This window comes from Salmo salar, chromosome 10 (genome assembly GCF_965601325.2).
Source record: "Salmo salar chromosome 10, fSalSal1, whole genome shotgun sequence".
Classification (NCBI taxonomy): domain Eukaryota; kingdom Metazoa; phylum Chordata; class Actinopteri; order Salmoniformes; family Salmonidae; genus Salmo; species Salmo salar.
The window spans coordinates 104,377,599-104,398,833 of NC_138300.1; the positions used below are offsets into that span (position 1 = coordinate 104,377,599).

The 21,235-nt window shown below is 43.1% G+C and overlaps 2 protein-coding genes across 2 annotated transcripts in view; one reads left to right on the forward strand and one right to left on the reverse strand.

The window, feature by feature from the left end:
* The window catches only part of polr3b (polymerase (RNA) III (DNA directed) polypeptide B), a 37,374-nt gene extending 26,621 nt beyond the window's left edge, over nucleotides 1-10,753 (reverse strand). The window contains exons 1-10 of the mRNA XM_082957310.1: nucleotides 10,577-10,753; nucleotides 6,330-6,362; nucleotides 6,116-6,172; nucleotides 5,261-5,325; nucleotides 4,953-5,028; nucleotides 4,626-4,726; nucleotides 4,360-4,451; nucleotides 3,953-4,070; nucleotides 3,150-3,258; nucleotides 1,095-1,217 (exon numbers count right to left, since the gene is read on the reverse strand). Of these exons, the coding sequence (XP_082813436.1) occupies nucleotides 1,095-1,217; nucleotides 3,150-3,258; nucleotides 3,953-4,070; nucleotides 4,360-4,451; nucleotides 4,626-4,726; nucleotides 4,953-5,028; nucleotides 5,261-5,325; nucleotides 6,116-6,172; nucleotides 6,330-6,362; nucleotides 10,577-10,648 (846 nt within the window). The 5' untranslated portion in view covers nucleotides 10,649-10,753. The remainder of the gene's footprint in view (nucleotides 1-1,094; nucleotides 1,218-3,149; nucleotides 3,259-3,952; nucleotides 4,071-4,359; nucleotides 4,452-4,625; nucleotides 4,727-4,952; nucleotides 5,029-5,260; nucleotides 5,326-6,115; nucleotides 6,173-6,329; nucleotides 6,363-10,576) is intronic.
* Nucleotides 10,754-17,987: 7,234 nt separating this feature from the next.
* LOC106561410 (tubulin alpha chain) lies at nucleotides 17,988-20,166 on the forward strand. The gene is made up of 4 exons (XM_014125356.3): nucleotides 17,988-18,132; nucleotides 18,530-18,752; nucleotides 18,910-19,058; nucleotides 19,139-20,166. The coding sequence occupies exons 1-4, from the start codon at nucleotides 18,130-18,132 to the stop codon at nucleotides 20,114-20,116; spliced, it is 1,353 nt and encodes a 450-aa protein (XP_013980831.1). The 5' UTR covers nucleotides 17,988-18,129; the 3' UTR covers nucleotides 20,117-20,166.
* Nucleotides 20,167-21,235: the final 1,069 nt, after the last annotated feature.

A 21,235-nucleotide genomic window follows, 5' to 3' on the forward strand; every position in this document is an offset into this window, starting at 1 on the left:
CACCTGTGTCAGCGATCTTCTGTGTCATGCTCTAGAGAGAAGGTCAGAGGTCAGTGAGACTGAGCGCATCCTCCAGACCACCCACCCTGCAGGCTATAACTATTGGCTACTGAGGACACCAGTGAAGAGGCATGCCATCCTGACCTGTGCATTATGCTACCATAATGGCAAAGGCAGTCACTCAGAACAGAATCACAGTTTATGGGTAAATTCTGCATGGCTCTCTATTGAATTTCAAAGTTTCAATGTGGCTCTGGAGCCAACAGGTTTGCCCACCCCTGGACTAATATCTATTTTATAGGTCTACTGAGGCTTAGCTTGACGTATCAGCGGTATAATAACACTGAAAAGGCATGAAAAACATGCATTGAAATCTAGTCCAACAGCCATTGATAGGATGCTAATATGGCCCTCATCAATGCATTGCTGGTTCCTCCTGCAAGACAAGGGTCTTATTTTCAGACAAATTGGGCCACTGCATTCAATAACACATGTCAAAGAGGACATGTTGGCCTATTAAGTAATGATTTGAAGGAATATTCTTTAATTGCTAGGCATTACAAAAGCTGTGGCCCAAACTCAAGACATCTCCTCGTAAGAATACATTCTATTGAGAGCTGTTAAAATCTGGGTATTTGAAACAGTCAAGTCCTACTCAGACAATATAAGTAGATATAATCAGGTCAAATGGTCAGGGGAAAGGGCCTAGTAAATCCATGCAGTCACTGGTTGTCAGAGATATTTCACTCAAATCACAAAATTACTTTTCCTTGCTTTGAAAGAACTGGACAAAGGAGAGACTGCAATCCATGCTTTGGGTTTATTTACCTAACCACTGTCACCAACTTAACGTTGTCAATGAACCCCAAATAACAATGCTATACATGTAATTCACTCCAAAATCCTCTCAAAGTAACTTGAAAAGTGGATTGATTTAAAGTTTTGTTGAGTTGGTTTGGGCATCACAACATGCTAACAACTTAAGCTACGTGCATCACCTGTACCTCCCAGGCCAGTGCGATTCAGAAACCTCTGACATAGGTTCACCAGACCACAGCAGGTTCCAGAGAAGGCAGAGAGAGGGAATCATGTACCTGTATCTCTGTGAAGATCTGGGCTTTCTGGCACTCTTCCAGGCTGGGGGAGAAGTTAGCCATGACGTGCTCCTCTGTGCCAATCATCTGCACTATCTCCTGGTCACTCTCCACACCCATAGCCTGTGTGAGGAGGATAGAGGGGGTTGAGGTACAGGAGGACATATTATTAGAGGGTTTGATATAAAGGAGATGACATGTGGGAGGGAAGGGATGGAGGGAAGGTATGAGGGCAGAATAGAGGAGATGGAGGTTTAAGGGCGAGGATAGAGGTGGATGACAGAGGTATCAGGGAAGTATGGAGGGGTGGGGGAATTTGAAGGAGGGCATATGGTGGAGAGGTACAAGTGAAAGGATGATGAAGTGGAAGAGAAAGAGGTATAAAGGATTTGACAAAGAGGATGGGAGAAGAAAAGAGGAGTGGCTGGAAGATGGAGGAGATAAAGGGAGAAGTACAGACAAGCAAAGAGGTGAGGCAGAAGTCACAAGGTTCTCTGATTTTTGCTTATACTGGTTGGCATTGTTGCAGAACGCAACGAGGGCCAGAAGGAATTCACCCAGGATGCATGAGGGTAGGAGAAACAAACCAGCAAGGCCAACACGCCACACTAGTGAAAAGACAAACTCAAAATGCTACACTGCCACATTGGACATGTTGTTTGGAGAGGGCTGTCCAAGGGGAAACTCATTGATGACACTGCTGCCAACAGGTTAATAGACACATTTTAAAAGCCAGAAGAGGACTGGCCACCCCTCAGACTGGTTCCTCTCTAGGTTTCTTCCTAGGTTCTAGCCTTTCTAGGGAGTTTTTCCTAGCCATTGTGCTTCTACACCTGCATTGCTTGCTGTTTGGGGTTTTAGGCTGGGTTTCTGTACAGCACTTTGAGATATCAGCTGATGTAAGAAGGGCTTTATAAATACATTTGATTTGAAGTTCCTTGGCATTCACATCACCAACAAACTGTCATGGTCCAAGCACACCAAGACAGTTGTGAAGAGGGCACGAAAAAACCTATTCCCCCTCAGGAGACTGAAAAGATTTGGCATGGGTCCTCAGATCCTCAAAAGGTTTGCGCCATCGAGAGCATCTTGACGGGTTGCATCACTGCCTGGTATGGCAACTGCTCAGCCTCTGACCGCAAGGCACTACAGAGGGTAGTGCATATGGCCCAGTACATCACCGGGGCAAAGCTTCCTGCCATCCAGGACCTCTATACGAGGCAGTGTCAGAGGAAGGCCCAATAAATCGTCAAAGACTCCAGCCACCCTAGTCATAGACTGTTCACTCTGCTACTGCATGGCAAGTGGTACCGGAGCACCAAGTCTAGGTCCAAGAGGCTCTAAATAGCTTCTACCCCCAAGCCATAAGACTCCTGAACAGCTAATCAAATGGCCCCCCCGCCCACCTGCATTGCCCCCCCCCCCCCCCCACACGCTGCTGCTACTCTCTACTCTGTCATCTATGCATAGCCACTTTAATAACTCTACCTACATGTACATAATTACAGAAACCCGTGCCTCCGCACATTGACTCTGTACCGGTACCCCCTAAATATAGTTCCGCTTTTGTTATTACTGCTGCTCGTTAAATATTAGTTCTTTAATTTTAAGGTTTTTCTTAGAACTGCAACGTTGGTTAAGGGCTTGTAAGTAAGCATTTCACTATAAAGGTCTACACCTGTTGTATTCGGCGCAGGTGACAAATAACATTTGATTGTATGACCGAACAAGATTATCACACAAACATTATTTCAGTAAAATTGTGTTGTGCTGTTGCTTGAATGAAGCAACTCTAATTTTGAACTCAAATTAGAAGCAATTGTTACACAGAGCTAATGGTTGCAGCATGTCCATAAACTGATTTTGATATTAGATTAGCTAATTTTATAGTAGCTAATTAGTTCTTAATTGGTAGCACAAGTGGGTTCCACTACCAACACATTGAACAACAATGCTGAACAGGGTAGAGAGGTGGCAGAGCCTGGCATGATCTGTATTCTGTAGTCATATTCTGTAGTTGGACAGCGCCACCATGTGGACTTGTGACATTCTTACCTTGAATATAATGGCAATGGGGGCGTCCTCTGACAGTGCGTTGTGTCTCAGGTAGAAGCGTCCCTGCTTAACGATCATATTGGTCCTGCTCTTCTTCTCATGGGTGGAACTGTAACCTCATGACAAAGCAGTTTGAGTGGAGAATGGTGGTTAGTGAAGTGAGGTTTGGATAAACACATGCGGATACAGAGCATACAGTCTTACAATGATAAAGCACTCAAGTAAGCAATACATGAGAAAACAAACTGCATCAATCCTGAAAGAAAGTAGGTATTGTTGGGTTCTGAGAATATGAAATATACTTATGTCACTTAGGGAGAGAGGGTAATGTATAATGTTTACATTATGTCAGGATATGTTATTGTTAGCCATCAGGGATCCTCTGGGAGGAGAAGAGACACAGTCTGGTACCAGTCACCATGACAGCCGTGAGTTGGGGAGAAGTGAGCACTTTGGGGCAGAGGTCAGGTCAGATGAAGTGAGGAAGAACAGATATCACTAAGGTTCTGTCTAGCAACAGAGACGAATTGGCTATTCAGATGTGTAGGAGGAGACTCAGCAGAGGAGAGAGGGTTAAATATCAGTGCTTGTGTGAATATGTTGTCGTCTGTACAGCTGTTTGACCCTTTGGGATGAATAAACTTGGTTTAAGCTTTCATAGTGTCCGTCGAGTTGTTACTCTATTAGAACCTAACAGTATGAAAATACCAACAGGAGCAAAGCATTTCCACCAAACTGCAGCTGGAGCCTAAGTAGGGAGGCTAACAATCAGGTCAAGTCATTCTAAATACGAGTGATATCACCTGGTCACAGAGGCTCCTACTGCCCCCTTCCTGTCCTGCTCCACAATGATGCGGTTCTTTGACAGCTGCTCCTGGATCAGAATGACCTTCTCCTGACCTTTGACAATGAAATAGCCCCCTGTGGATGTAGAGACAAGGACACAAATTCACACCTATGCATTCTGATGCTCGGCACTACAGCAAGTATTCTTGCGATGGGCAATTCTGGTCCAACAAGGCCACTGTGTGCATGTTTTTGTTCTAGCCCAGCTCTAACACACCTGGTTAGACTAATGTGGTCTAAATTGAAAATCGTCACTAGTTGATTACTTGAATCAGTGCTGGGCTGGAACAAGTCTTCACATACTGCAGGTGGTCCTCCAGAAGAGTGGCCCCCATGCAAAGGTGTTCAGCTAGGTGTTGCTTACCTGGATCCAGAGGGCACTCGTTGAGTTTGGAGTACTCCATGGACGTCTTCCCCGTGAGGACACAGTTAGAGCTGCGCAGCATGATGGGCATCCTGGGTAGAATATAGTTCAACACACCGTTAGTAGGAAAATCTCAGAGAGAGTGGTGCAAACAATACACATTCTATAGGGAGTTACAAACATGTACTACCAAAACACTGAACTTCAGTGAAGTAAGAACTGGTTAGTGTGATAAAGAGAGGGTTTGCAGAGGGAGAGAGCAGTACCTTCCAATGGGCAGAGCATTGCGGATGATTCTCTGACTGCCACGGGTGTACTCGATGTCCACTGTGATTGGTGCAGAGTAAGTCATGTCCCTGAGACGACACTGGGGTGGAAACAATGCGGCTTTAATGAGTTGTATTCATAAATGTTCATTTTTATCTCAAAGTGTGCTAAAACTCAGCCGTGGGTTGAGGAAGACCTAATATGTTGTATCTAGGAGGACATATTGTAATGACCTCCTAGTTAAGCACAGAGACTATTCAACTGTGTGACACTATTGTGCAACGGTTTGATATTTTTGCAGGGAAGGGGAAACAGACTAGATTCACCTCGTGTGGAGACACTGGTCTGGTTACATTGAAGCTCTCTTCAACATCAGGCATCCCAACGTATATATTGAGGTACCTGGAAATGAGTCGCTGGTGTTATTTTAGTTTTAGAAATGATACTGTAGTTTGCCATGGATTTTAAGTAAGCACATTATTCTTTAAAAATATAGTCTGGACTGCTTGTTGTGTGTCTGCCTTGTAAGTAAAACGTTGCTGGTTCAAAGCCTTCTTAGACCAGCAGCATTGCATTCCCACCAATGTTTGTTGTTGTTGGATGGCATGTATAGGGAGTAGGACCAGCAGCTTACTTTAGGTACCACATGGGATCAGCATCACTTGTGATCTTTTCGTTTGCTTTCATTATCTTCTTTATCTGTAATAAACCACACATAAGCTCAAATTTAGACATAGCTTGGGTAGTTACACAATACACTTGCAAAATAATGCCATATGGAAGTAGGCCTTGAACCAGAATCTGGCCTTACAGGAGACTTTGATATGGCAAAAATCCTTTAAGCCCAGGAAACAGCCATTCACCAGCTTTTCAAGCTTAATAATGTCAAAATACATTCGTTACTCACCAATTATGGAGTTTTGATTAGCAACTATAGTCATTTACTGCAGTCACGGCCAGTGTGTACTTCCAAAAAAGATCTAAATACAAAGTTACATGCAGCTGAAAAAAATGCCTCCTCGGCACCTCCAAGCTGTTGAAGACTTAAAACATGTGCATAGCACTAAGGTTTGTGCTACTGGGGATCCTTGGGACATGAGCGATTTACATTGGCGGTGTAACCTTACTGCCATGCACAGGTCATAAGTCTCCAGCTCACTACAGAGGTGCCGAATAGGCATTTTTTCAGTTGCATGTAACCTTTTTTGGAAGTACATACCGACCGTAACCGCAGTAAATGACTATAGTTGCTAATCGAAAATCCATATTTTGTGAGTAAGAAATGTATTTTGATATTATTAATCTTGAAAAGCTGGTGAATGGCAAATTGAATGGCTACTTCCTGGGCTTAAAGGAGATTCACCATATGAACGTCTTCTGTAAGCCCAGATTCTGGTACAGCCCAGCCTAAACAGCTGATATGTTTTTTTCACGTGACCATTCTATTTCTATCCTTATGTTACACCAAGTGATGAAACAGTTTCTTTACCTCCACATTGATGAAGTAGTTGAAGGAGTCAATGTGCTGTTTCACCAGACCTTTCACCTGAAATATCAGACATTAATAGAGGGACTAGAGATGGCAAACAGACAGTAAAAGTGAAGAATGAGGTGAAAGACAATTATCCGGGTTCATGTGGAATTCACTGTATCATTAGCTATATCCACTATATAGTAGAAACAGCAAACAAACTCTTCCTTACCTTCAAAAAAGCTGGCAATAGTTTCCATTTTTCCTATGGAAAAAAACAAGCAGTTGCAGAGATCCAAGTAAAGAAACAATAATACACATCAGGATGTAGCTAGGAGTTGGTATCTAGCTGGCTCCCTAGGCGGCATTCTGCCTTCTCCCTACAGTTTTCAGCCATTAGCTTCACCCACGAATGGCCCACGTGAACTACAATCCCGACACTGTTTTAAAATGTCAATAATCATCTCTTGCTATACAGCTTTCTAAACATTTGGTCCTCATCTTTCAGTTTTGCACAGATCCATGCAGCTATGGGTGCCTCCATCTGACGAAACTACACTTCTGCTACACTTGCTGAGATACCCCAGGGAGGAAGAGGTAAAGAGAGCGGCCCAACTCGGCACAAAATCTGTCTCTCTCTAGCACGTGGTGTTTTTTTCTTTGTTTTTCCACACACCAAGGAAGGAGTTTTTCTATGGAGGTCAATGAGAAAGTGTCAAATTCGGTCAACAAAAGAAAAAAGAATGGCTTATTTGATTGAATAGAAATGTCGTATTGCTTAGGTTGTTACAAGTGTACTGCTATATGGCCCCTGAGTGGCGCAGTGGTCTAAGACACTACAGTACCTGGTTCGAATCCAGGTCGCATAACATCCGGCCGTGATTGGGAGTCCCACAGGGTGGAGCACAATTGGCCCAGCGTCGCGCGAGTTTGGCCGTCATTTTAAATAAGAATTTGTTCTTAACTGACTTGCCAAGTTAAATAAAGCTTAAATAAAAAATGTATATAAGTAGGACATGTGACATCAGCGCAGCTTAGCTTTGAGAAGAAAAAAATAAAACACTATATCGGAGTGGTCTCGAGATGGCTATGCATATTCATGCAGTGAGAAGTAGCATAGCATCTCTCCCTCCATTGAATATAGGCGGTTGACGTCAACAACCCTCATCTAATATATTTTTTTGAAGTATTAAAATAATGAGATTTGTCCAATCCAAAGAAAGGCATGAGCTGGACAGCACGCTGTGCCGTTTTGTATCTTGTCAGTATATCCATAAGCTTTGGTTACGCTTACACACAGGTGTTCAGAGCATTCTAGATAGCTAGTTGTCTTCTGTAAACAAGTGCTGTAACACAGAGATATGGCTGTGTGTTAAAACTAAACCTATCAAGGTGTATCATTTTAACCCTTTGGTTTTTGAAAATTATTTATTGCTGATATGAAAGTTAACGACGCCTGTTAGTGTTCAGATAGAGCATTGCCGCTCTCAACAAAACTCCCCCTTACAGAAGACGCTTTGTCCAATGATTTATGTGTAATGGAACGGAGTTGTGATCAAGAGTTAGTATCTAGCTAGCCTGGCACCCAGAAATAAGTTTGAATCAGGTAAGTTTCCTATTAGGACCTCTACAAACCAGAATATTGAATTTTTTTTAAAGTTGCCCGTACGGTTGGTCCTTTTGGTAGTAGGAATGGGAGACAATATAGCCACAGGAAAGTATAATTACATAGACTTTTCAAAGCGCATTCAACTTTCTATCAACTGAAGCATGCGCACAAGATACAAATACATGCACCAGATGCATGCATGCATACTTTGAGATTGTGCACGTGTTTACATGGTTCTGCCCATATGATTTTTATCAACGGGTGGGTCTAATCCGGAATGCTGATTGGCTAAAACCACATTCCAGCCAGTGTCTATTCCACAAGTTACCACCAGCTAAATCAATGACATTAAAATGCCTATTTACTCTGTTCCATCTGACTGCGCAATCCACTGTCTCATCAGCCCAGCAATTTATATACTTGACCTCCACTATAAAAACCATCTAGACATTCTCACATTTCTTTTAGACTAACATTTAGATTTCAACAGCAGAGAATTGTATAAACCTTGCTGTCCGTCTCTCCAACATTGGTTCAATATTCAAATTCGATCTCCAGCTGTCCCATATAATGAACAAGTCTGCAGGAGACAGATAGGCAGGCAGACGAAATCATGAATCAGCTGGCATCCATTTTTATGGATATATACAGTCGTGGCCAAAAGTTTTGCGAATGACAAATATTAATTTTCACCAAGTCTGCTGCCTCAGTTTGTATGATGGCAATTTGCATATACTCCAGAATGTTATGAAGAGTGATCAGATGAATTGCAAAGTCCCTCTTTGCCTTGCAAATGAACTGAATCCCCAAAAAACATTTCCACTGCATTTCAGCCCTGCCACAAAAGGACCAGCTGACATGTCAGTGATTCTCTCGTTAACACAAGTGTGAGTGTTGATGAGGACAAAGCTGGAGATCACTCTGTCATGCTGATTGAGTTCGAATAACAGACTGGAAGCTTCAAAAGTAGGGCGGTGCTTGGAATCATTGTTCTTCCTCTCAACCATGGTTACCTGCAAGGAAACACGTGCCATCATCATTGCTTTGCACAAAAAGGGCTTCACAGGCAAGGATATTGCTGCCAGTAAGATTGCACCCAGTAAGATTGCACCTAAATCAACCATTTATCGGATCATCAAGAACTTCAAGGAGAGCGGTTCAATTGTTGTGAAGAAGGCTTCAGGGCCCCCAAGAAGTGAGGCGAAGACTTTTGGAGGATGGCCTGGTATCAAGAAGGGAAGCAAAGAAGCCACTGCTCTCCAGGAAAAACATCAGGGACAGACTGATATTCTGCAAAAGGTACAGGGATTGGACTGCTGAGGACAGGGGTAAAGTAATTTTCTGTGATGAATCCCCTTTCAGATTGTTTGGGGCATCTGGAAAAAAGCTTGTCCGGAGAAGACAAGGTGAGTGCTACCATCAGTCCTGTTTCATGCCAACAGTAAAGCATCCTGAGACCATTCATGTGTGGGGTTGCTTCTCAGCCAAGGGAGTGGGCTCACTCACAATTTTGCCTAAGAACACAGCCATTAATAAAGAATGGTACCAACACATCCTCCGAGAGCAACTTCTCCCAACCATCCAGGAACAGTTTGGTGATGAACAATGCCTTTTCCAGCACGATGGAGCACCTTGCCATAAGGCAAAAGTGATAACTAAGTGGCTCTGGGAACAAAACATCGATATTTTGGGTCCATGGCCAGGAAACTCCCCAGACCTTAATCCCATTGAGAATTTGTGGTCAATCCTCAAGAGGCAGGTGGACAAACAAAAACACACATTCTGACAAACTCCAAGAATTGATTTTGCAAAAATGGGCTGCCATAAATCAGGATGTGGCCCAGAAGTAAATTGACAGCATGCCAGGGCGGATTGCAGAGGTCTTGAAAAAGAAAGGTCAACACTGCAAATATTGACTCTTTGCATCAACTTAATGTAATTGTCAATAAAAGCCTTTGACACTTATGTAATGCTTGTAATTATACTTCAGTATTCCATAGTAACATCTGACAAAAATATCTAAAGACACTGAGGCAGCAGACTTTGAAAATTAATATGTGTCATTCTCAAAACTTTTGGCCACGACTGTACAAAGAAATGTCAATTGAAAAAAGGTCAAATGAAACTAAGGGCAGCTCGTTTGCGGTCTTTCCAGCTTCAGTTTGAAGTGATTGTGTTAGCTGAGTTGTTAGCTAGCTTCTCTGAACAACAGTGTCCAGTGACGAGTGAGCACATTTTCGATGCCAGGCAAATTTGCGCCTCATTAGCTCATTGGTTATCGATGTATCCAAATAAATGTCACTAAAAAACAGCTTAAACAAATACGGCTACTTTGCTGTTATTGATTTGGAACTTACGACCAGCCGGCTTGGGTAGCAACGCTAGATTTGTGTCGGGACTATATCTTGTGGAAGGATGAAATAGTACACACATTCATCAAAATAACTACTTTAATCTAAATCTGTCAATCATTATTTGAATGTTGGTAACCCCGTTGTATAAAAGTGATAATGCCCGAGAAGGCGGTGTTTGGAGGATATATTGGCACGGTTTGCCGGCACTCGACATCGTCCCGGGCCAATATATCCTCCAAACATCGGCATCTCGGGCATTTTCACTTAATTCTGACTTGTAAAGGTCGTGACGGAGATTTCCTGATTCAAATGCACATTTCTGCCGTAGACCTCAATGCAATTCAACGTCGGGTTTCTAGGCAAATAGCTAGCTAACTTAGCAACCTCATGTAGTTTTTAGCTAACGTTACATTGAAAATGAAAACACATAGCAGGTGGCAATGTGCAAACTGCACACCACTTCGGCTTATCTGTTCGCCCAGTCATCCTATGGTGCTAATGCAACAATATAATTACCTCTATAGTATTGACAGGAGCCGCAAGCTGCTGGGGAGTCATATCTCCAAACTCCTCTCCAAGGACTTCCATGATTTTTACTGTTTGTGTGAAAAAGTGTAAACACCAGAACACATTTCCAATGTTTCTCCTGCAACCGGAAGACGCTACAGCATGTACGCTTCGATGTGTCACAGCAAAAGACTACCGTGCTGAACAAGAAAAAGTTACCAGCTACTTCTTCTGTGGTTTTTATATGGTTGTTGGCAGACAGCTTTAAGGTGCATGACCGCGACCAACTGGACTGGAGTGTGGACCAGACAGGGAAGGTCTAAATGCGAAACGAAATACATAATTACTTACACCCCCTGAAGATTTTCTCAGCAGTTCACTTATGCTTGGCTCTTCAACACCATTACTCATTAAATCTGATAACAATCTCTCCCTTTCCCTCCCATATGGCTGGCACTGAAATAGCACATGTTCCACTGTCTCCATCTCCTCGTGACAGTGATCACACTTCCCAGTCAATGTTTTCCTACCAATTTCAATATACTGTTGAGCCTTGTGTGTCCCAGTCTCAGTCTTGTGATTACACTTTCTCCCTTCTCTCTCCACCAGAGGACCTCCCCGCCCCCATCAGTACATATATTCAAGACACCAGAGTACTGAGTTCTTAAATGTTCACTTACAATATTTACTGGCCTTCCCTGTGGCTCAGTTGGTAGAGCATGGTGTTTGCAACGCCAGCATGGTGTGTGCAACGCCAGGGTTGTGGGTTTGATTCCCACAGGGGGCCAGTACCAAAAAAAAAAAATGCATGAAATGAAATGTATGCATTCACTACTGTAAGTCGCTCTGGATAAGAGCGTCTGCTAAATGACTAAATTGTAATTGTAATTGTACTCCTTCCTCACCAGCTCTTACCCTCTCAAGAAACCCTATGTTTATAATTGACTTAGTGAGCAACCAAGGTGGGATAGCAGGAAGAACCACAGAGGGGCTGAACTCCTTCCCAAACAGTCCCATCTCTGTCGGCATGGCCCATGCCATTACCTATCCAGGCAAAACTTGTATTCAGATCTTGTTCATGGTCCCAGCACTCTACGTGCACTTTTTTTTGTAGGATGTGTAACCTGGAAGATTTACCCAATATGTCAGGGTTAGTTGTTGTTGTCTTGTCAACTTTAACGGCATTATCAGATACTGAGTTTCACAAGTATTATTACCAGACATGTAATCCAGCTAAGGAATGTATAGGGCAATTCCATGGTAACGAAACTGGGCTGAATTGCTCAGTAGAGTAAAGTACAGAAGAGAACAGTACATACAGCAATACTGAACTTTTTTTTAAACTTTACTGTACTCTACTGTACTGTTCTCTAAACTTGTGAAAACTTAGACGTCTACGATTGGTTTAGATTTGGTCCAGTCCGGACCAAATCTGAACCAATCATGGATGTCTAGGTTTTGACCAAATCAAGGCTGGTCTGAACCGGACCAAAAATCAAAATCTGTGGACGTTGAAAAAAAACGCCGGACCATAACAAAAAATGACGTCTGTGGACGTTGAAATCAAGGCCAGGGAGGACTGACCAAATTTCAACTACTTCTCAAGGTCCATAGACGCCCGGTGTTGGTCGGTGCTAAGTGGGTAAGGATGCTCATTACAGTAAAGGAAAAGAGAAATTAGGGAGAGAAATTTGTAAATATCTCAAAGAAAAGTGGGATTTTGGTAATGAAATTTCAAGGCACAGGGCAATGTTTCTTATACTTACAGAAGGCAAATAATTTATCCAAAACTAAATAAACAGTGCATTCGGAAAGTATTCAGACCCCTTGACTTTTCCCACAGTTTGTTACGTTACACCCTTATTCTAAAATGGATTAAATAGATTTTTCCCCTCCTCAATCGACACACAATACCCCGTTATGGCAAAGCAAAAACTGAAATATGACATTTACATAAGTATTCAGACCCTTTACTCAGTACTTTGTTGAAGCACCTTTGGCAGCGATTACAGCCTCGAGTCTTCTTGGGTATGATGCTACAAGCTTGGCACACCTGTATTTGGGGAGTTTCTCCCATTCTTCTCTGCAGACCCTCTCAAGCTCTGTCAGGTTGGATGGGGAGTGTCGCTGCACAGCTATTTTCAGTTCTCTCCAGAGATGTTTGATCGGGTTCAAGTCCGGGCTCTGGCTGGGCCACTCAGAGACTTGTCCTAAAGCCACTGCTGCGTTGTCTTGGCTGTGTGCTTAGGGTTGTTTTTCTGTTGGAAGGTGAACCTTCACCCCAGTCTGAGGTTCTTAGTGCCCTAGAGCAGGTTTTCAACAAGGATAAAACTCTGTACTTTGATCTGTTCATCTTTCCCTCAATCCTGACTGGTCTCCTGGTCCCTGCCGCTGAAAAACATCCCCACAGCATGATTCTGCCACCACCATGCTTCACCGTAGGGATGGTGCCAGGTTTTCTCCAGACGTGACGCTTGGCATTCAGGACAAAGAGTTCAATCTTGGTTTCATCAGACCAGAGAATCTTGTTTCTCGTGGTCTGAGAGTCCTTTAGGTCCCTATTGGCAAACTCCAAGCGGGCTGTCATGTGCCTTTTACTGAGAAGTGGCTTCCGTCTGGCTACTCTACCATAAAGGCCTGATTGGTGGAGTGCTGCAGAGATGGGAGAACCTTCCAAAAGGACAACCATCTCCACAGAGGAACTCTGGAGCTCTGTCAGAGTGACCATCAGGTTCTTGGTCACCTCCCTGACCAAGACCCTTCTCCCTGATTGCTCATTTCTGCCAGGCGGCCAGCTCTAGGGAGAGCGGTTTGGTGGTTTCAAACTTCTACCATTTAAGAATGATGGAGACCACTGTGTTCTTGGGACCTTCAATGCTGCAGACATTTTTTGGTTCCCTTCCCCAGATCTGTGCCTTGACACAATCCTGTCTCTGAGCTCTACCGACAATTCCTTCGACCTCATGGCTTGGTTTTTGCTCTGACATGCACTGTCAACCGTGGGACCTTATATAGACAGGTGTGTGCCATTCCAAATCATGACCAATTAATTGAATTTACCACAGGTGGACTTCAATCAAGTTGTAGAAACATCTCAAGGATGATCAATGGAAACAGGATGCACCTGAGCTCAATTTCAAGTATCATAGCAAAGGGTCTGAATACTTATGTAAATAAGGTATTTCTGTTTTTTTACATTTACATTACATTTAAGTCATTTAGCAGACGCTCTTATCCAGAGCGACTTACAAATTGGTGCATTCACCTTATGATATCCAGTGGAACAACCACTTTACGATAGTGCATCTAAATCTTTTAAGGGGGGGGGGGTTAGAAGGATTACTTTATCCTATCCTAGGTATTCCTTAAAGAGGTGGGGTTTCAGGTGTCTCCAGAAGGTGGTGATTGACTCCTCTGTCCTGGCGTCGTGAGGGAGCTTGTTCCACCATTGGGGTGCCAGAGCAGCGAACAGTTTTGACTGGGCTGAGCGGGAACTGTGCTTCCTCAGAGGTAGGGGGGCCAGCAGGCCAGAGGTGGATGAACGCAGTGCCCTTGTTTGGGTGTAGGGCCTGATCAGAGCCTGAAGGTATGGAGGTGCCGTTCCCTTCACAGCTCCGTAGGCAATCACCATGGTCTTGTAGCGGATGCGAGCTTCAACTGGAAGCCAGTGGAGAGAGCGGAGGAGCGGGGTGACGTGAGAGAACTTGGGAAGGTTGAACACCAGACGGGCTGCGGCGTTCTGGATGAGTTGTAGGGGTTTAATGGCACAGGCAGGGAGCCCAGCCAACAGCGAGTTGCAGTAATCCAGACGGGAGATGACAAGTGCCTGGATTAGGACCTGCGCCGCTTCCTGTGTGAGGCAGGGTCGTACTCTGCGAATGTTGTAGAGCATGAACCTACAGGATCGGGTCACCGCCTTGATGTTAGTGGAGAACGACAGGGTGTTGTCCAGGATCACGCCAAGGTTCTTAGCACTCTGGGAGGAGGACACAAGGGAGTTGTCAACCGTGATGGCGAGATCATGGAACGGGCAGTCCTTCCCCGGGAGGAAGAGCAGCTCCGTCTTGCCGAGGTTCAGCTTGAGGTGGTGATCCGTCATCCACACTGATATGTCTGACAGACATGCAGAGATGCGATTCGCCGCCTGGTTATCAGAAGGGGGAAAGGAGAAGATTAATTGTGTGTCGTCTGCATAGCAATGATAGGAGAGACCATGTGAGGATATGACAGAGCCAAGTGACTTGGTGTATAGCGAGAATAGGAGAGGGCCTAGAACAGAGCCCTGGGGGACACCAGTGGTGAGAGCGCATGGTGCGGAGACAGATTCTCGCCACGCCACCTGGTAGGAGCGACCTGTCAGGTAGGACGCAATCCAAGCGTGGGCCGCGCCGGAGATGCCCAACTCGGAGAGGGTAATAATTTTTATTTGTAATGCATTTGCAAAAATGTCTAAAAAGCTGTTTTCGCTTTGTCATTATGGGGCATTGTGGGTAGATTGATGAAAAAGAGATTTAATCAATTTTAGAATTTGGAAAAAGTGAAGGAGGCTGAAAACTTTGATATTAGCTGGTAGGAGTCTTTACTTAAAGATTATTGTGTTTTGATGTATTTCTAATACCTTTTAAGACTTTTTCTGGTAGATGTTTTCTAAGACCCCCTTTCCATCTGTTTGATCAGAAGTCAAAGCCTTTATTTTTCCTAATATTTAGGATAGAAAATGGTTGAAAAATGTGAATATGCCTCCATTTAAATATTTTTTTTTGACTCTTTGATTTCATTTGGCACAAGATTTGACATGTTCCTATGAACTTCACATGTTGGGTCCTTTTACATGGAAATGCCCTATAGCAAGCCTGCAATCTGTTTGCAATAGGGTACAGTGCCTTCAGAAAGTATTCATACCCTTTGACTTATTCCACATTTTGTTGTGTTACAGCCTGAATTCAAAATGGATGAAATCCATTCTACACACAAGAGTTTCTCTCTACACACAATACCCCATAAGTGAAAGCATGTTTTTAGAAATTTCTGCTAATGTATTGAAATGATATACAGAACTATCTTATATACATTAGTATTCACACCCCTGAGTCAATACATGCTAAAATCACCTTTGGCAGCGATTACAGCTGTGTCTTTATGGGCATGTATCTAAGAGCTTTGCACATCTGAATTGTACAATATTTGCACATTATTCTTTTTAAAATTCTTCAAGCTCTATCAAGCTGGTTGTTGATCATTGCTAGACAGCCATTTTCAAGTCTTGCCATAGATTTTCAAGCTGATTTAAGTCCAAACTGTAACTAGGCAACAGGATGGTCCACAGGCACATATTTAAAACTGTGCTAGAACCTCCACAGGAACACAGTACCTCCCTGGAAAGCACAGGCAAGACGTAACCAACTACCTGGCCACAAAACCAAAGCATGGATTGCTGTCTTACCTTGGCCATATACAACCAACATATAATTTTCTAATATGGGTGAACTATCCCTTTAATATGTTCAATTTAACTGCCACATTGATTACTTCTTATGACAGATTTTAATATTCTAGTGTTGTATAGAATACATACAACAAACAAGTGATTGGTGGAGCACTTAGCATTTGGCTATGTACATACTTATTAAGGACAATACATCCATCTTGCTGACCATTTTCTCTTTCTCAAGCTGTTGCTTGGATCCTTCTTGGTTGAAGACCCTTGACATCGTCAGTCCAACGATGGACCCAAAGATGTGGAGCAGTATGATGGTATTCAGGGACCCTGCCTGTGTGTTGACATTACAATCCTATAGATTTCGTTGTTTTAGCTTTGAAACAAATTAAACGAAGCCAAGTAAAACCAAAATCTGATCTTTTCTCTGTGATACAAAACCAGATATTTCCTCTGTAATACACAGACTCAAAGCCATTTAGGATAACTGCCCACTACACAGCCATCGCTGCCACCAGGAGGGTAAATCCAGATCCACTGAAACTATATCGCACCAGAAAATCCAAATCCCAGAATCACCATCATGTTCAAACCTGGAATTCAGTATATAGATAGAATTGGTACACATAATGTTGGTGTCATAGAACGGAAGGGAGAGTGGGGAAATAAGTGTAGACCCTACAATATCATCCATTAAATGTCAATAATTACAACAAAACAATTTAAGGGTCCAAAACTTCTAATGAGCACTGTTCATGTCACCTGCTTTTTGAGGCCTACCAGAGTGGCGTGACAGGTCAGGGTGGCAGGCCTGACCTCCTGGATGGACTTACCTAACCTCCTGCCCATCAGGCCTGTTACGGAAGACTATGAGCGGATTTCCCAGACAATGATTAAGCATAGACCTGGACAAAAACAAAAACATTCAGTGGAGAAACTGTGTAGTGCCTTTTATTTCCCTCTGACATTATATCAGATTTAAAAAAAATAAAACACACCATTTTACATTTGGATCACATACATCTATGCTCTAACTAAACTAAACTATGATAGAAATTCCAATAGTAGTGTGTCTTAATTAAAATAAATGTGATGTTTTCAATGAAGATCCTCATTTTGTCATGTTTTTCCAACTTCTAGAAAGATTTTAACCCACTTAATCCCAAAAAGCTTTCAGCATCATTTTAAAGCCCTAGTTTTTTTGTTACTTGAGAAAGTAATTTCTGAAGATTCTTCAAGAGGAACATGTGAATTGTCATTTATTTACATTTTTCCCACTGTTTTAATGTCAACCCTGTAACGTGAACTGAATTCTAGTTTTAATATGGTAAAACTATTCCTTTAACCTTTTTTTTTTCAAATGTACTATTTAACATCTTTATAGTCACTTTTAGAGTAATTCTTTGTAATTTAACCTCTTGAGATGGGAAAACATGTATGTCATGAAGGTGAATATGTGCTCTTCATGACAGAATGCTATTACACTATCCAAAAGGCACTCTATTCATTGAATGACCCCTCTATAGAAAGTTCCTTTTAGTCCAGTACTAGGCTCCAAAGAAAATCAGAAGGGCACTTCCATTATTGAATCATGAAATAGATAGGCTATAGCAGGGGGTATTCAAATCCTACCCAGGAGGTGCGGAGTACTGCTGGTTTTATGTTCTACCAGATAATTAATTGCACCCACCTGGTGTCCCAGGTCTAAGTCAGTCCATGATTAGAGGGGAATAATGAAAGAAAAGCAGTGATACTAGCTTGGAGATCCAGATTTGAATTTTGGGGGGGCAATAGTATAACCTGATATCGCCCTACTGTTGGGTACAGCTAGGTAGCTAAAAATGACATTAGCCCTTTAAATCAATGTCATTTGAAAGCCACACCCCCACAATTGATTGCTGAAGCATCTATAAGCCTGGCCCATTTGACAATTTGTTTTGTGTTTAAGGTTAGTGGGCTGTTGTGGTGTGCTTTTGACAAATCTGGTTTAGCTAAAGCTTAATGGCTGTTATGAAAATATTTTGATTGTTTGCAATTGTGATTTACATGAAGAATCTGTTAAACTGTTTCAGGATTTGGTCAAGTGTTCATTCCTAAATTCCATTCCATTTGTAGCTGCTGAACAATGGTAAGCTGAAGTTTACTGCAATGCTTTGGCATCTTACTAATTCGGTGGTCTTTTCAAATCTAATACCCATTGACCTTTTCTCTGGAGTTATGTTTGTGAAAGTGGAGGCTGTTGCAGGGAGGACGGCTCATAATGGTTGGGACTGCATCAAACGCATGGAAACCATGTGTTTTCTATTTGCTATCATTCTACTACAGCCATTAACATGAGCCCATCCTCCCCAATTAAGGTGCACCAACCTCCTGTGGTTTGCACTAGTATTCAGGTCAAAAGTATATTTAATTTGAGCAACACTACCTGTCATTTTGACCCTAAATGGTTGGGCTCCAACATGCAATATAGCACATCTTGAATGGTAGGCTATGGACATAAAATTCAATTACTCTTGTCTTGACAGAGGGAGTGTATTTCTATACACATTGGCCAAGCAGGTGTCCAGATGGGCAATGCATGTTGGGAGCTGTATTGCCTGGAGCATGGTTTCCAACCAGATGGGAGAATCCATGAATCCAGTACTGCTTCCCTGGCTGATTCCTCGTTTGGTACCTTCTTCAGTGAGACTGGCGGTGGGAAATATGTTCCCAGGGCTGTCTTCATAGATTTGGAGCCTACAGTTATGGGTAAGGAACATATTGTTGTATAGCTAGCTCTACAACCTCAATGGTATGAAATGGCATGGCGTACATTGACATGTAATATCTTGAATTGTTTACAGCACGTAGTTTCTTTTTATATAACACTAGTCTTTTCTGCATATACCAATCTAATGTATTCTAGATGAAATAAGGAATGGACACTACCGTCAGCTGTATCACCCTGAACAACTCATCAGTGGCAAGGAGGATGCTGCCAATAACTATGCACGTGGCCATTACACCATTGGCAAGGAGATTGTGGAGTCTGTACTGGACAGAATGCGTAAAATGGTGAGTGGTTTGATCTCTAGTTGCAAGTCCCACTATGGTGAAATTTGGATGAATTGTTAATGTGTGCTCATTCTCCTCAGGCTGACCAGTGCATTGGACTACAAGGATTCCTTATATTTCATAGTTTTGGAGGTGGGACTGGCTCTGGCTTTGGTTCGCTCTTAATGGAGCGCCTGTCTGTAGATTACGGGAAGAAGTCCAAACTTGAGTTCTCAGTCTACCCTGCGCCCCAGGTGTCCACGGCAGTTGTGGAGCCCTACAACTCCATCCTGACAACGCATACCACTCTGGAGCACTCGGATTGCTCTTTCATGGTGGACAATGAGGCCATCTTTGACATCTGCAAGCGTAATCTTGGTGTGGAGCGTCCATCTTATACCAATCTGAACCGCCTCGTTGCCCAGATCGTCTCCTCAATTACTGCCTCTTTGCGCTTTGATGGTGCGCTCAATGTGGATCTGACAGAGTTCCAGACCAACCTGGTTCCTTACCCCCGTATCCACTTCCCCCTGGTCACTTATGCTCCCATCATCTCAGCAGAAAGGGCCTATCACGAGCAACTCTCTGTTCCTGAGATCACAAATGCCTGCTTTGAACCGGCTAACCAGATGGTGAAGTGCGATCCCAGACATGGCAAGTACATGGCCTGCTGCTTGCTGTACCGTGGTGACGTGGTGCCCAAAGACGTCAACGCAGCCATCGCCCACATCAAGACCCGCAAATCCATCCAATTTGTGGATTGGTGTCCGACAGGGTTCAAGGTGGGGATCAACTACCAGCCGCCTACTGTTGTTCCTGGGGGTGATCTGGCCAAGGTGCAGAGAGCTGTGTGCATGCTGAGTAACACCACAGCTATTGCAGAGGCTTGGAGTCGTCTGGACCACAAGTTTGACCTGATGTATGCCAAGCGGGCCTTTGTGCACTGGTATGTGGGTGAAGGCATGGAGGAGGGGGAGTTCTCTGAGGCCAGAGAGGACATGGCTGCTCTGGAGAAGGATTATGAGGAGGTGGGGGCAGACTCTGGTGACGGTTGTGAGGCGGAAGAAGATGAATACTAAATCTGCCTCCCAACCAGCATTTATACTTGTTCTCCAAGCAGCCTCTTGTCTAATTGTAATAAAACTCAAAGCATTTGAATTCTTGCATGTGTCATTTACTTTTGATTTATTACTTGATAAATCTGATTTGGTCGGCAGGTGTGGCTGTGTATAACTGGAATGAAGAGGTCCTGGAATGGCTTATAAACTTTGTGGGTGGCATGCGACTTGGTTTTGGAAGATTAGCGCTTGACAAGATGGCTGGCGTTGTTGGTACATCTGCACTTAACATTTTGTGTATTATCAGACTACCTGACTAAGCCTTGAACCATAATTATGAAGGTATGTCTTTATAAATGACTAGTCCTGGACAAATTCCGTGTCAACTGTAATTCCACAGAGTGCCTCTTATTGACCTCTGACATCTCAGCAAATTCCTATCAAACACACAATTAAAGTTTGATCACAAAGTCATGCTTTCTTAACTATGCTAAACATTTCAATGGTGTGAGAAATTGCAAGGTTAATGCTGTTATTGCATCAAATGGTGGTTTTATGCAACAAAAAAACGTTTTTTTTTTAGAATGCTCATCTGTGTTCTAAGGACGGGCCTCGAATAATTTCTTTGTCTTATTGCATTCCAGAGCATGAGTTAATGTTTCTGTACTGGGGTACCAGCGGGAGATGGATCCAGTATGGAGTTGTTTTGGGGGGGGGGGGCAGACCAGACCCTGGTCTCTACACAATGAGGACAGTTTTTTACAGCATATATTTTCTACAAATCTTAACTTGTGACCCATTCCATACATATGTTTGTCATGTAGACTGAAGGAAGATGGACTTTTGCTATAAAATGTTGTGGCTCAAACCAGCTTGTTGAGTTCAGTCACCTCCAGGGGTGATTACTGACCAGTTCCATTCCTGCAGTAATAAAGCTTGATTGTTTTGAAATCTTAGTCTCCTTTTGATTACAATAATTTGTCACAATTTTAGTGATGTGTTGATAAACTTCATTTTTCTGATTGTTCCCTGTGAAATCCATGTTAACAGTGCATGGGGAGTTGCATGAGATGTAACCTGGGGAAAGCCATTTTCCACTATTTGGAGCAGATTGGATCCCCACCTGGCTGGGAGCGTCAG

Coding starts and splice junctions, on each gene's coding strand:
- LOC106561410 (XM_014125356.3), top strand. Junction 18,753..18,909: donor TTTGGAGCCTACAGTTATGG/GTAAGGAACATA, acceptor AATGTATTCTAG/ATGAAATAAGGAATGGACAC. Junction 19,059..19,138: donor TGGACAGAATGCGTAAAATG/GTGAGTGGTTTG, acceptor CATTCTCCTCAG/GCTGACCAGTGCATTGGACT.